The sequence below is a fragment of the Trachymyrmex cornetzi genome, unplaced genomic scaffold (assembly GCF_001594075.2).
Source record: "Trachymyrmex cornetzi isolate Tcor2-1 unplaced genomic scaffold, Tcor1.1 scaffold156, whole genome shotgun sequence".
Classification (NCBI taxonomy): domain Eukaryota; kingdom Metazoa; phylum Arthropoda; class Insecta; order Hymenoptera; family Formicidae; genus Trachymyrmex; species Trachymyrmex cornetzi.
In genome coordinates, this window is record NW_017296157.1 from 831,864 (window position 1) to 844,413 (window position 12,550).

Here is a 12,550-nt window from a genome sequence, read left to right on the forward strand (position 1 = left end):
CCTAGAATTCTATTTGTAGGAAAAACGGAATAATTCCGATCGGAATTCATTCCGAATAATTTCATAATACGTACCTTGTAAAATCGACATTTCGTAATTACAGTGTCATGAAGATTTAGTTCCGATTTAACGAAGAATTATTGCTCCGAACCGTTCGAGCTCTCATCTCCCATTCCTCCTCGATTCCTCGATGAATGCTCCCGTAAAAAAAAAAAAGAAAAAAGAAACGCAGAGAAACGAGATATATGTGTATATATTTTACGACGTCTCGAGTATAGAATCAGCGAGCCAAAAGGCAATTATTCTTCTACTCTTACTACTTGATATTTATATGTGCAACTTTTCGATTTTGTTCGTTTCCACCCTTTTTAGTACTTTAATAAATGAGTTTGTTAAAAATAATACCTGATAGCACTTTATTTACGTTACTCTCTGTTTGTGCGTTTTCTTCTTTCTCTTACTTTTAGTAGTGATTATTACGTTAAATCGCTCGACGGTCTCATTAGAGTGCGTAATTTTCCTTACTTTAAATTTTAAGTTTCCATTAAAATCCATATTAATTTTGCGAATCGTTCCCATGGAAACAAAATGATCTCGTGCGGAAAAATGATCTTCAGAAATTAGAAGTGGAATGAAAAAGGCAAGTAAATGATAATTGTATGTATATTTCGTCTAAAAATTGTTCAAAAATCATCATATAATATAGGTATATTTTCTCCATATATAAGATTTGCAAATTATAGTAACATTTAAATATATACATTTTTTTCTAATACTTAAATATGCAACAGTAAGCGCAACATTTGTTACCATAATTAATTCGTAGATGTTATTAATATTTAAGAATAATAATGTTATATGGATACAAATTTATATAATTTACAAAACTTTTACGTTTTTACTTACAAATAGTATCATACTGTTTTTTAGGTCGGAAAAACGTGAAAATAAAGTTTTCCTAATTATTGTAAATTATAATTGGTGCATCGAATAATATACAATCTAAGACCTAAAGTGGGAGTTGCGACATAATAAGGAAATTTTAACATTCCATTACACGCTGCTCCGTATTTTCCCTCTTTGTTCAACGCGATCACCGCGCCGAAGAAGCTACGATAGTGATTGGTGATTCTGCTAATCGCCTTCTGAGCAGCTTCCGTTGGCGACGCTCCATAACGCATTTCCTCTACCGCCAGGAAGCTGCAAAAATGGTATTCAACTTAGTTTCGACAACTGTATTACTAAAAACTTACTATACATATTACACTAGATATTAATTTTACTTAACAAATTTAAAATTAAAGTAGAAAGGTTAAGACCAAAATCAAAATAGTATGTATAAATTTCTATTTTAGTTCATTAAAATATATCTAAAAAATACATGTTTATATTAATACATAATGTTACCTTGGCAAAAATCGCATTATAATATCTCCGTCGCCGGTACTGGCAGCTGCACCGACTTTCTGATCAGCATAGGCGCCAGCTCCTGCAATAGAAGAATCTCCGACACGTCCAGGTATCTTGTACTTGACTCCATTCGTGGATATTCCAGCAGCTGTGCGTTCCTGTGAGTCTATCGCAAGGATACCGATTGAATCATGATTTTCCTCGCTTCCTACTGATGTGTTTCTACTGCTTTTGTCATCTTCTATCATGTGATAAGGTCCACAGCTAGTTGTTGGTTTCGGCATAACGTTCTAGGTAGAGCAAGAATATCGAAAAAGTAATAATAAATTGAAATATGTGCTGAAAAAGAGCACGTCTTCTCTCTCAATACCTTCCAAAAGTTGGGTTGACATTTTTTCAGTTTCCATTGCTTCCACATCTGTTTGGACTCATTCGTTTGCAGAGACTCATTCTTGAATCCCATATTTATAGCAAAGTGCGTAGCCAAGTCTCCAACTAGTAGGGAATGTTTTGTATGCTTCAATACTTTACGAGCGACCGAAATGGCATTCTTCACGTTCCGCAGTCCTCCTACTGCACCTACATCCATCGCCACTCTATCGAAAAGAATACATTTCTTGAATAACCTCCCTGTGTTGTATAAGTTTAACGAAACAACACAGTAAAGTGATATGTAACATACACGTGTGTTAGATTATAGTTATAATGTTGAGTAGGCTCTGCTGAATAAAAATTATGTCACAAAGTTAAATAACAAAATCAAGTTATATAATGTAATTAAGATAAGTAAATCACGCAACGGATTATTCCAAATCAGTACGTGATTTTTTTCACATAATTTGAAAAGTCACACGATGATATGTTTTTTTCTTCTATTTCTAATTTTATTCAAGTCACAATATGGATGAAATTATTTTTAATATCATGTGATTTTTCAAATTATGTAATTTTAAAAAATCATATACTAATTTGGGACAATCTGTTAGGTGATTTATATACTAGTCTTAATTACATGATTTCGTTATGTAACTTTATGACGTGATTTTTTTCAGTAGAGCGAAATTACGCCCAATAAGTACGTTACATATAACTTGTGTGCTGAGAAGAAAAACTGCTTTTATTTCATTACCCATCCATAATCATAGCATCTAGTGTAGTTTCTCCAGATTCATCCGGACTGCCGCCAAATCCTACAGTCTTTTTGCATTGCTGCTCTTCGAATTCGCATAGGGAACATCCTTCCTCTATCGCGTCCAGAGCACTTCTCTTTTGTTTATATATCACGTCCCATGCTTAAATAATAATGAAAGTTGTCTTTAAATTACTTCGCATATCTTTTATTCTTGACATAGTTAGATATCTTAATATACCTCTCTCCATTGCATTTTTGTAAGCCCAGGTGATCACTATTATTGGAAAGTTATTCTCGGAAGCATTAAATGTCTGCATGGCGATTACATTGACGAGAGAGCAAATTTCGAAAAGCAACAAAATTCTCGCAAAGCTGACGAGCTTCATCCTGCTTATAGCTTTTACACTGTAATATAAAATATAAAACGTTAGTTTTAACTTAAAGATGTATATTAATTTTACATTTTTGCATGTTTAGAAAATCCACTATACATCTTTAAATTAAGATTACTATTTTATTTTTTACAGTATAGAGGTGCACGATGTCTGTGGAGGTACCAATATGAACTTTGCACAATCTAATAAGCAAAAAATACATATCTGATTGATACCATTGTGTTATAATCAGATAGAATCACTCAGAGATAATATAATTCATTGTTACTAATTAGCAATTAAAAATTACAATTTTTTTTCGTTTGGCAAATACCTACTAAATTAACTGAACTATTATATATTGAAATACTGCAATCAAGGATGCAGTCGAAGTCTCGCTACAAATACTTTGAAGCATTTGATTAATCAAAAAGAAAAAATTTTTCGAATTGATTTTATTAATTATCAAAGAATGCTTCAAAGCATTACCTTAACCCTCTAAGGTTATCACATACTAATGCTTTTTTGACAGGTGCTTTGAGTGCAATCATAAAAATATTGTATTAATGTATGCACATGTGTGTCTGATAAGAGATATGGAAAAGCCTTGTCAGTATCAGCCTTGTAATAAATTGGAGAATATATGGTTCTTGTTAAAATTTTAATATATATAGAAAGATTATTATTATATATTATTATTATTATTATACTTATCACAAATACAAAATTAGTACTTTGATATAATTTCATCAGTTTCTTTCTACGCAAAGAGAATTTAATTACTCGCAGTTTCATTAAATTTGTTGCTCGCAAATAATTTTTATACTTAAATCAACTACTCACATCAAACTATAATTCCCTTCGCAGTTTGCTACTCACAAAATCTGTATCGTTCGTCCGAGTCTAACTGACTTAAGGCGCAAAAACATAACAAATTGTTTTTCGCTTAATCGTCAACAGGTCAAACATCTTGACTGTGTTCTGCCTTTTGAGACCCACAAATGTTTAATCATATATATATATATATATAAATATATCGTTATATATAGCGCATAAAAATAAAAAATGATCAATTTTATGGAATCAAAATTTAAACTCATAATTTAATAGATATAGTAATGTAGAGGTCAATTAAAATTTAATTATAATTAACACTATCTTTTATATAATGCTTTTAATTTATTCTTATATCGAAGTTGCTCAGACAATATACAATATTTATAAAATATTTACAAAAGATTTATTTGAAATATTTTTGTGGTCTTACAGCATTTTCGGCCCGGCCGAATTTGCACCAACCTGGATTGAATTAATGTTTGCTATTGATTGATGTACGTTACACGTTGTACCAATAGGAAAACATGAATATCATTAATTCAACCCAGATTGATGCAAATCTGTAGTCGAGCCGAAAACGCTATTAGATTGCACAGATCATAAATATTTATTGTATAAATATTTTGTTGAAATATTTATTTATATTTGTTATAAATAAAACATTACATAAAATATTTAGTCCATATTTTAATAATATTTCAAATAAAGTTTTATATTAGATATATGTATAAAATATTTATAACATTTCAAAAAATGAATATTAATAAATATTTATCATAAATATTCTGTGCTGTTTGGATGTAAATAATTGTCGCTACGATTGGTACAACCTTTTTATTGACAACTGATGTTTATCTAATTACGATATATATCAAAGTTTTTTCGTATGATACTTTCAATATAAAGTTCAATGTAGTTTAATGTATTTAAAGTTTATAAGTAACGAGTTTATATCCTAAATTAATTCTTAAGCTGCTGTTTTTATATTTTGTAAAGTGCACGCATAATTATAATGCACAAATATAGTTATACACGCCCGAGGTTGATCGATTATGTAATGTACGTATATATCTTGCAATATCAGATAAAAATATTGATACAGCATGGCTGTTACTATTAAAACCTGAAACGGCGCCTACATCTATAAAGAAATTGGCAGAAAACTATTTCTATAAAAATTTTTATTTTATAATTTGTATTTGATAATACAATGTATACATAATTGATATAAATAAATCTATAATATTTACAAAAGAAAAATATAAATGCTTTCTGAGAGCATTATTCTCTTTTATAATCTTTAACTAACAGTGATCTTGCACTGTATATTCAATAGATTTTTAATATTTTTATTATGCAACAACAACACACCAATAATAATTGCAGACTCTGTGACAAGACCAATATTCAAAAAGCTAACAATACGATGCATACGAACGCCAGATGGCGTACCAGATAGGTGAATCAGCTGACTATTCTTCCAAGTGGAGTACGTCAATTAGGATCGTATTAGATGAATAGATATATGAAAATTATCTTCAGTTCGGTATTAACCAATGCATTTGTGTGCGGCACAACCGGTTCATGACGAACTCGAATGCAGACTGAACATGACGATGTTGGTTCTATGCAAATCACTGGACTTTCTCTCGTCTGACAGACCGAGAAAGACGAACGAATGCGCTTTGTAACATACGCCGTAATAAAAACAATTGTGTTAACAAAATATATATTAGCCACCTGAACGTGACTGCGCATATTTCATCAGGATTATAAAAAGAGAAGACTTATCGTCAGTATTACAGATCATAGAAACTTTTTCCTAGGTATGTAGAATTGTTTGTTTATAAATCAAATACAATGCAAGAAAACGCATATGATTGTATGAATGTCAAACAAAATTACAAAAATAAAAGTAATTCTTTTTAATATATCTATAATTCTGCGATACCTATTACAAAAGTTATTTATCTTGGAACAGTTATACTATCTTAATTGATTTTGTTTTTGTCTAAAATTATGTTTATTTTTAAGAATTATTTATTATAATTCTATTCATTTTATAATTTTTACAAAAGCAAAGATTAAATATTCTTATTTCTTTTTTTATATATTTTCTTCAATAGATAAAAGTAAGAGGATTTAATCTATTTTATTTATATCAAGTTCTTTTTTTTGTAACAAATTAGTTATAGCATACATTTTACAACTTTTGTTGCAGTAAAGCTGCAGCCAAATTATTAAGCATCTCAATTTTTTCTCTTTGTAAATAAATAAGGGACAAAAAATGGATCTTCCACTCATGAGCAATTATTTGGAAACATATTCCGGCAGAGATAAGATGTTAAGAACTTTGTCTTATGCGGCAAAGTTACTTACTGTATGTACTTCATCCAAAAGTGCCGAAAAGAAACTCAAGACCTTTGGAAGTCAGATGAGCGAATGCAGGGTGATGCTGCGCTTGCTAGATGATCTTCCGGCGCTTCATTACATGATGACATATGGATGGGGAAAGCAGGTATCTCTATTAATTTAATACTAATTAATTGTGTACAGTTAAAAATTAAGAACATAACTACATAGCTGAAGAAAACTTTTAACCAGCTATCTCAAGAATACTATATAATGGAAATGCATTGCGTTATTTTTCTAGAGCCATTTAAATTTCATATGTAATCTAATAATAGGAACCTGACTGGTTGATTAGATGGAGCCAAGTAATACAAAATGTAGTAGACGTTATTTATTCTCCCATAGAGCATATTGCTTGGGCTGGCCAGCATAATATTGTATCAATTAATAATGACAAATGGGATCTTGCTACAACTTGGTTTTGGATAGTTTCTCTACATCTGTCGTTATTGAAGTAAGCCAAAATATGTTTTATAATATTTTAAATATTTTCATAATTGTTGAAGATGCACACTATTTTATATCAGAACAATCCTATAATAATTATTATTTTCTTAGAGAGAGAGAAACACACATTTATAAAAGATAAAACATAAAATATTTCATTATTATTTCAGATCGTCTAGATTATTACAAAAACTTCAAAGATATAAAATAGGATTGAAAAAAAGTAATGTTAGTACACAGTGAGTATCTTATTATATTTGTGATAATATCAAGTTTTAAATGATTTTATCTTAGTAATATTATTCTTTAATGCTGATTCTACAATGAGTCGGTAGTTGGAAGTCTTAGTCTTAATCGATGACGTTAGCTAATCAGTCTTAGTCATGTAAGTTAGCTATTGGTCAACTTCACCGATAAGACTTAAGACTACCGATTACCGACTCATTGTAGAATCAGTGTAAAAAATGTGAAAATAAATTATGTATGTTTTTTTTTTTTAATGTAGTATCACATTGCAAGACCTCAACGAGCAACGACGAAGTGCACTATTGACATGCACACGTATAATGCTAGATATTTCTTATGCAATCAGCTATTTACCACCAGGAGTACTTTGGGGAGGCCGTTTAAAAACATGGCATGTTGGTGCACTTGGTACAATATCGTCATTAATTGGACTTTATCAAGCTCTCAGCCGCCAAATGAAAAGTTGAAAATACTTTTAAATATTAGTTTGGGAGAGGTTTGATCGCGAGAGAGAGAGAGAGAGATTGCAAAAAAGGTGGATGAATATGTTGTATATACTACGTATAAGGTTGTATTGTACATATATTGATATCAAATAAAAAATTAATACGGGTCGAAAATATATTAGAATATATTTTGTTGTAGCTTTGATGATCTTTTAAAACGATAGGTTCATCGTTCAAGTTGGAAAGTACTTTGCATTTTTACAATATAGATTGCATTCTGAAATAAAAAAAATATTTCAATCTTCTTCGTTCACGATTTTATTAAATATTACATACATATGTATGTCTGTAAAAAAAATGTTTTATTAGTTCCAGTAACGTATACATAATAGGAATTCAATGGGAGGACAAGAAAAAGATTTCATCGTTGTACTTATCTAATAATACATTACTCTATTTTTGTTAAAAACTGTTCGTATAAATAAAGGCCACTTTTAAACTTTTTTTTAAACCCTTGTAATTTTTTAGACTTTTATTAAATAACACTAAGTATGCACAACTCTCAGTGACTATGACAAATTATATTATACGAAAAAGTTAAGTCTAAACTTTGTAATTAATACTTAAAACAATGACTAGTTAGTTTTAAATTTATTAAAATTTAACTTTTCCGTAAATATGTATACGATAACATTACGACCGAAACATTTAGGGTTAAATATGAACCATGAATGAAGCTTTTAAATTGGATATATAAGTATATATATTCAGATGAAGCTTTATTTTCGAATTATTAGTTCTCTGGTTTATGCATAGTAGTGTCATAAAATTTGTTTAATATGTTATGTACACATAATTTTATTGTTAACTCCTGAAGATTATTAATAAAAGCTAAAAGATAGGAGAGGCACTTTTCATCTGAACTTAAACTGAAGTTAAACTTTGGACTCTCATCCATGATGCGATCTATCATTACATCATGGTTTACAACTAATCGGAGTTCGATTACACCAATATTATTTATATCAGATTTCTTTTTATCTCAATCTTATTTAATTGATTAAAAAAGAATATTTCTCTTTACTAAATATTTAATTAAATAATATATATTCTCTCCAATCCAATCAATGGAGCGCGGATCTCTTGGTCTAATTCCGTTAAAAGTTCAACATTATGCACGCACACTATAAGTTTTAGCTTAAAAAATAATTTATTTTGCTATATAAACAAATCTGTGAGGATTATAGTAAAAGGCACGACTTATTGAAACCTTTTCAAACAGCATGCTGTAGGTAATTAAAATTTCTCTCCTATAAAACTCTTTGTCGAAATTGGATCGATAATACTGTTGTATAAAATAATTTACAGATTAAATGTCTTTGAAATATATCCGAAGCACCTTGAATATATGTATATATATTTGAATAGATATAAAGTATATTTGTATTTTGTAATTTTTAAAGCACTTTTCTTCAAAAATTGCTTATATATGTAGCAACGTTATCATTTGTGAACCATATACAGTGATATATATGTATTTAATCGGATACATAATGAATCATTCACAAATATTTCTCAGAGAATATTAGCTTCATATTTAACTGCCTCATGCAAATTCATTATTATCACTCGAGTGGACAGTTTTAGATTTCTTTTGCAAGTTTTGTATTGTAATATATTGTGCACTTTTGTTATAGATCAAATATAATGCCCTCATTTTATCTATCGGCATTACTTTTTTTTACATCTTAGTACTAACGACGTTCCCGCTAAAATAAATGTGCGTGTGCATACATAACAATAAAACTAACAACTAAACATTGCTTTAACGTAAAAATAAACAAATTAATAACGTGAAATCTGAGTAAAAAGAAGATTGTTATAAGATTGTTTAAACTTCGTAATAAATATTTTCGGTTTTTGATATGAATATAAAAAGATTAAAATAAAAATAACATATTTACTTTGATTACATTTTAAATCGCTTATGATCAAATTGATTTTTATTAATTAGTTAAAATTATAATTTGTAAAAGATGATATAGATAAGGAAATAAAATGTTCAATTTTAAGAACGCATATTTAAGACGAGCTGTCTCAATAACATTTACCACTGGCAAAACCGAGTTATTGATAAATATGAAAATGGAATGGCAAATAAAAAATAAAAACAGACATCGAGTATCTGCAAAAATTTGACTTTTAATTCAACAAAATTGTATCAAAATGGGAGAAACGCGAGTGAAGGATGAACCTTATTTAAAGAAGAGGTGTAACACAATTGTATATAGTAAGAAAAAAAAGAAAAAAAAATAAAAACGACTCAATTCCCCTACAATCCGCGCCAGAATCGTAGACCATGTACTTCTCCATTTCGTCAACCGTTAAACAATCCATATGAGCGAAATATCTGTGGCAGCCGCTCGCTTCGGCTAATAGTACAAAAATCCAGTCGATTGCGGTCAATAACGCAACATATTTACGTTACACCGCTAATCGAATGTAGAGATACATTGTAACCTAACGTAAAATTAACAATGTTTAACGTCATTGACAAGTATCGTAATGGAAGAACGATTAGCGAGTTGTACAGTACATTCGGTAAGTCTCTCGTTATATCACATTATTATCAGATTACGCGCATAATGTAGTAATGACAAATAATTACAGGATAATTATTATCTCGCCATTTCAGAATAATCTTTTCTATAGCATTATCGTAACAATACATAATTAAGCGTAATACTTTAACACGATAAACGCATGATGGTGACGATGCTATTAGATTTCCTGAGAATTCTACGTTTTTCATTGAGCCCAGCTCAAAATTGCTATAACGGAGCCCTATTGTGTCTCGCGTAAAAAATTATTGTCACTGTGAAAGCCACAATACAACTCTCACGACTCTTAACGAAAAAAACTGTGTATACACGTACGTGTACATGTGCGTATTCCTAATGCACGATCACGGCCATAATCCTAGCTACTGTTTTGGCGATATTTAGCGGTAAAAAAAAATCGATAAGAGAACCTGTCTCTCTAAGTGAACGTACTAAATAAAAATATATCGTTTTTCTCGAACGTAGTAAAAACTGCGTTCGCAATAGGAACTTTTTTTAGAACAAACATGATTTTCAATATTCATCTTGTCCTTTCGCACGCACGGTAACGATAATGAACCAATCGTTGCGCGTTCGCAAACTCAATCGGTGGTGTGAATCGGCGTGTCCCCGTATTGTCGGACTAATTCTAAGCTATCCGCGACTACGCGATAAAAACTAAGTCTGCACCCTGTTACCCGATGTTCTAGGTCAGACGGCGCAACGTCGGTTATAACCGGTAGAGTCAAAAAGGAACGAAAAAAGAGGGAGGCGACGGGCGTGCGAACAAAAAGCAATTTTACTGGCCGCATATTTATAAGATGTTGTTTTCACACGTCGACTCCTTTAGATCATGGTCGTATTTGACATACGGGGACAGTTGTTAATTCCGAAATTCGGATTCAATCCTATTACTTGATTCGTCTTTGAGTTCCGTGTCAGAGGTGTGTGATGTGACATCGAGTCCACGGCGTGTTGCCATTGCCAACAACTGCGGCAAAAGTATCGGAAGCAGGCCTGAAAACAAACCGTACAGAATTTAATATAGGTACGTATAAAGCGGTACGCGGATTGTAGAAAAAAATTGTAGATGTATATCATGAACATATATAATGAACATATAAATGACGTTGTGTCAAAAGCAAAAGTACTTATAAGAGATAGAAATTAGAATTCTATATGAAATATAAGTAAAAATTAAGTTGTTTTCATACCACATCACGGCAGAAGTAATGTCCTTGTTGCACAACGCATATGGAGCATATCGATTCTTCGATGTACGGATCCACTTGTACCTGCAATAGAAAAATATAATATGAGTTTTATGTTAAAAAGTAATAGTATTAATTATACATAATTTTATCCAGCATACCTTTTTTGTAAATTTGTCAGTTTTAATTTCTATGAAGGAAGCGGTGATCGCTTTAAAATACGATTGTTTCGTACTGAATGTAACACGGCCGGACCCTATTGGATATTTATACTTATCCGTGTCTATACCTAAGATAATATTTATTTTTATTAATTTTGTAAATATATGCGTTTGCAGAAATTATTTATATAATATAAAATAAAATACAAGATTAAAAGTAAAATATTTAATAATCAAGAAATGAATAATAATTACCTGCGTAAATAACTCCATGGAAAAGATCATCCATGACTTTCGCTAGTCCTGCAGCCGTTAACATTCCATGTAGCGCACCAACAAATACCGTTTTGTGTGCATCAAGTCTCTGTGATGATGATTTGATGTAGTTACTATTTTCGAGAATCCATGGAATCACTTGTACCTAAAATAATAAAATATACAAGATTCAATTTTAATGATACAATTCCGGATATATGCATGACGTTATTGACGTACATCTTTTGGCTTTGAACGCTTGGATATAATTTTGTAATACCATCTTTTTCCATTGGTAATGTCGTGGGTGCAACAGGACAACATTGCCCTGACCTGAAAGTAGTTTATATATAATCATATTATCTGACAATAATTTATCTTCTATAACAAATATTCATTATCAAATCAATACTCAATAAAAATGGAATTAATATACACCTGTTTCTCTGATTCGAGTATAATATAAGCATATCCTTTTGGCTGAGCGGACGGTGCTTTTACGGGCCACTCTACACGAACCGGTCCGAATTGTTTAAATGTTGAAATTAAGATAGCTTCTGTAACATCCCATGGTACACCTCCCAAAAAAACTTTGGGAGAATAAGCGACTGGCTCGTCGATATTTTGAGGCAGAAAACCACTCCATGTACATGTTGGATAACAATGTGCTAAAATAAATAGATCAATTTGTTCCGATATCTATCATTTATTCAATATATTCGAAAATAATTAAGAATCTGAAATTTTGTACAAAATAAAATTCTTAAAGATTTAAACTGAAAAGAAAAAAAATTTATTCATCAAAAACTTATCATTTTCAGTTTAAAACTTAAAGCTCAATATTGCGATGTTTTTATCAAAGAAGTTTTCAAATTCGTTAAAAAAATGTCTCATTAATATATAGAACAGGGATGCAAATTTACAGCAATCTTGTATTATTTGGATAATTTATTGTATTGTACAGTTAATAATAAATAATCACAATAATGAGATAATTACAAAAGTGTTTTACACACACA

At 30.4% G+C, this 12,550-nt stretch overlaps 3 protein-coding genes across 6 annotated transcripts in view; 1 reads left to right on the plus strand and 2 right to left on the minus strand.

The window, feature by feature from the left end:
- Positions 1-925: 925 nt before the first annotated feature.
- On the minus strand, positions 926-2,997 carry LOC108758362 (N(4)-(Beta-N-acetylglucosaminyl)-L-asparaginase). The gene is made up of 6 exons (XM_018503258.1): positions 2,981-2,997; positions 2,781-2,947; positions 2,540-2,702; positions 1,781-2,006; positions 1,408-1,700; positions 926-1,200 (listed from the first exon to the last, which is right to left on the minus strand). Exons 2-6 carry the CDS (start codon positions 2,926-2,928, stop codon positions 963-965), a joined length of 1,068 nt encoding a protein of 355 aa, XP_018358760.1. The 5' UTR covers positions 2,929-2,947; positions 2,981-2,997; the 3' UTR covers positions 926-962.
- A 2,248-nt stretch (positions 2,998-5,245) lies between these two features.
- Pex11c (peroxisomal biogenesis factor 11c) lies at positions 5,246-7,467 on the plus strand. Of its 3 annotated transcripts, none has more exons than XM_018503255.1 (5): positions 5,246-5,579; positions 5,975-6,271; positions 6,441-6,619; positions 6,783-6,851; positions 7,118-7,467. In XM_018503255.1, the coding sequence occupies exons 2-5, from the start codon at positions 6,041-6,043 to the stop codon at positions 7,323-7,325; spliced, it is 687 nt and encodes a 228-aa protein (XP_018358757.1). In that variant the 5' UTR covers positions 5,246-5,579; positions 5,975-6,040; the 3' UTR covers positions 7,326-7,467. The 3 variants fall into 3 exon arrangements, with proteins under 3 accessions (XP_018358757.1, XP_018358758.1, XP_018358759.1); XM_018503256.1 differs by having other exon boundaries at positions 6,023-6,271; XM_018503257.1 differs by having other exon boundaries at positions 6,032-6,271.
- Positions 7,468-9,496: 2,029 nt separating this feature from the next.
- The window catches only part of orb (polyadenylation element binding protein orb), an 11,981-nt gene continuing 8,927 nt past the window's right edge, over positions 9,497-12,550 (minus strand). For both annotated transcript variants that reach the window (XM_018503252.1, XM_018503253.1), the window contains exons 7-12: positions 11,970-12,199; positions 11,772-11,864; positions 11,532-11,697; positions 11,277-11,404; positions 11,119-11,199; positions 9,497-10,921 (exon numbers count right to left, since the gene is read on the minus strand). In XM_018503252.1, the coding sequence (XP_018358754.1) occupies positions 10,751-10,921; positions 11,119-11,199; positions 11,277-11,404; positions 11,532-11,697; positions 11,772-11,864; positions 11,970-12,199 (869 nt within the window). In that variant the 3' untranslated portion in view covers positions 9,497-10,750. The remainder of the gene's footprint in view (positions 10,922-11,118; positions 11,200-11,276; positions 11,405-11,531; positions 11,698-11,771; positions 11,865-11,969; positions 12,200-12,550) is intronic.

Excerpts from the sequence above, each read along its gene's own strand:
- LOC108758362 (XM_018503258.1), bottom strand. The coding sequence starts at position 2,928 with ATGAAGCTCGTCAGCTTTGCGAGAATTTTGTTGCTTTTCGAAATTTGC. Across the intron at positions 2,007-2,539 it reads GATGCTATGATTATGGATGG|AGTGGCGATGGATGTAGGTG; the intron begins GTAATGAAATAA and ends TCTTTTCGATAG. Across the intron at positions 1,201-1,407 it reads ATAATGCGATTTTTGCCAAG|CTTCCTGGCGGTAGAGGAAA; the intron begins GTAACATTATGT and ends CCATTTTTGCAG.
- Pex11c (XM_018503255.1), top strand. The coding sequence starts at position 6,041 with ATGGATCTTCCACTCATGAGCAATTATTTGGAAACATATTCCGGCAGA. Across the intron at positions 6,272-6,440 it reads CATATGGATGGGGAAAGCAG|GAACCTGACTGGTTGATTAG; the intron begins GTATCTCTATTA and ends ATCTAATAATAG. Across the intron at positions 6,620-6,782 it reads CTACATCTGTCGTTATTGAA|ATCGTCTAGATTATTACAAA; the intron begins GTAAGCCAAAAT and ends TTATTATTTCAG.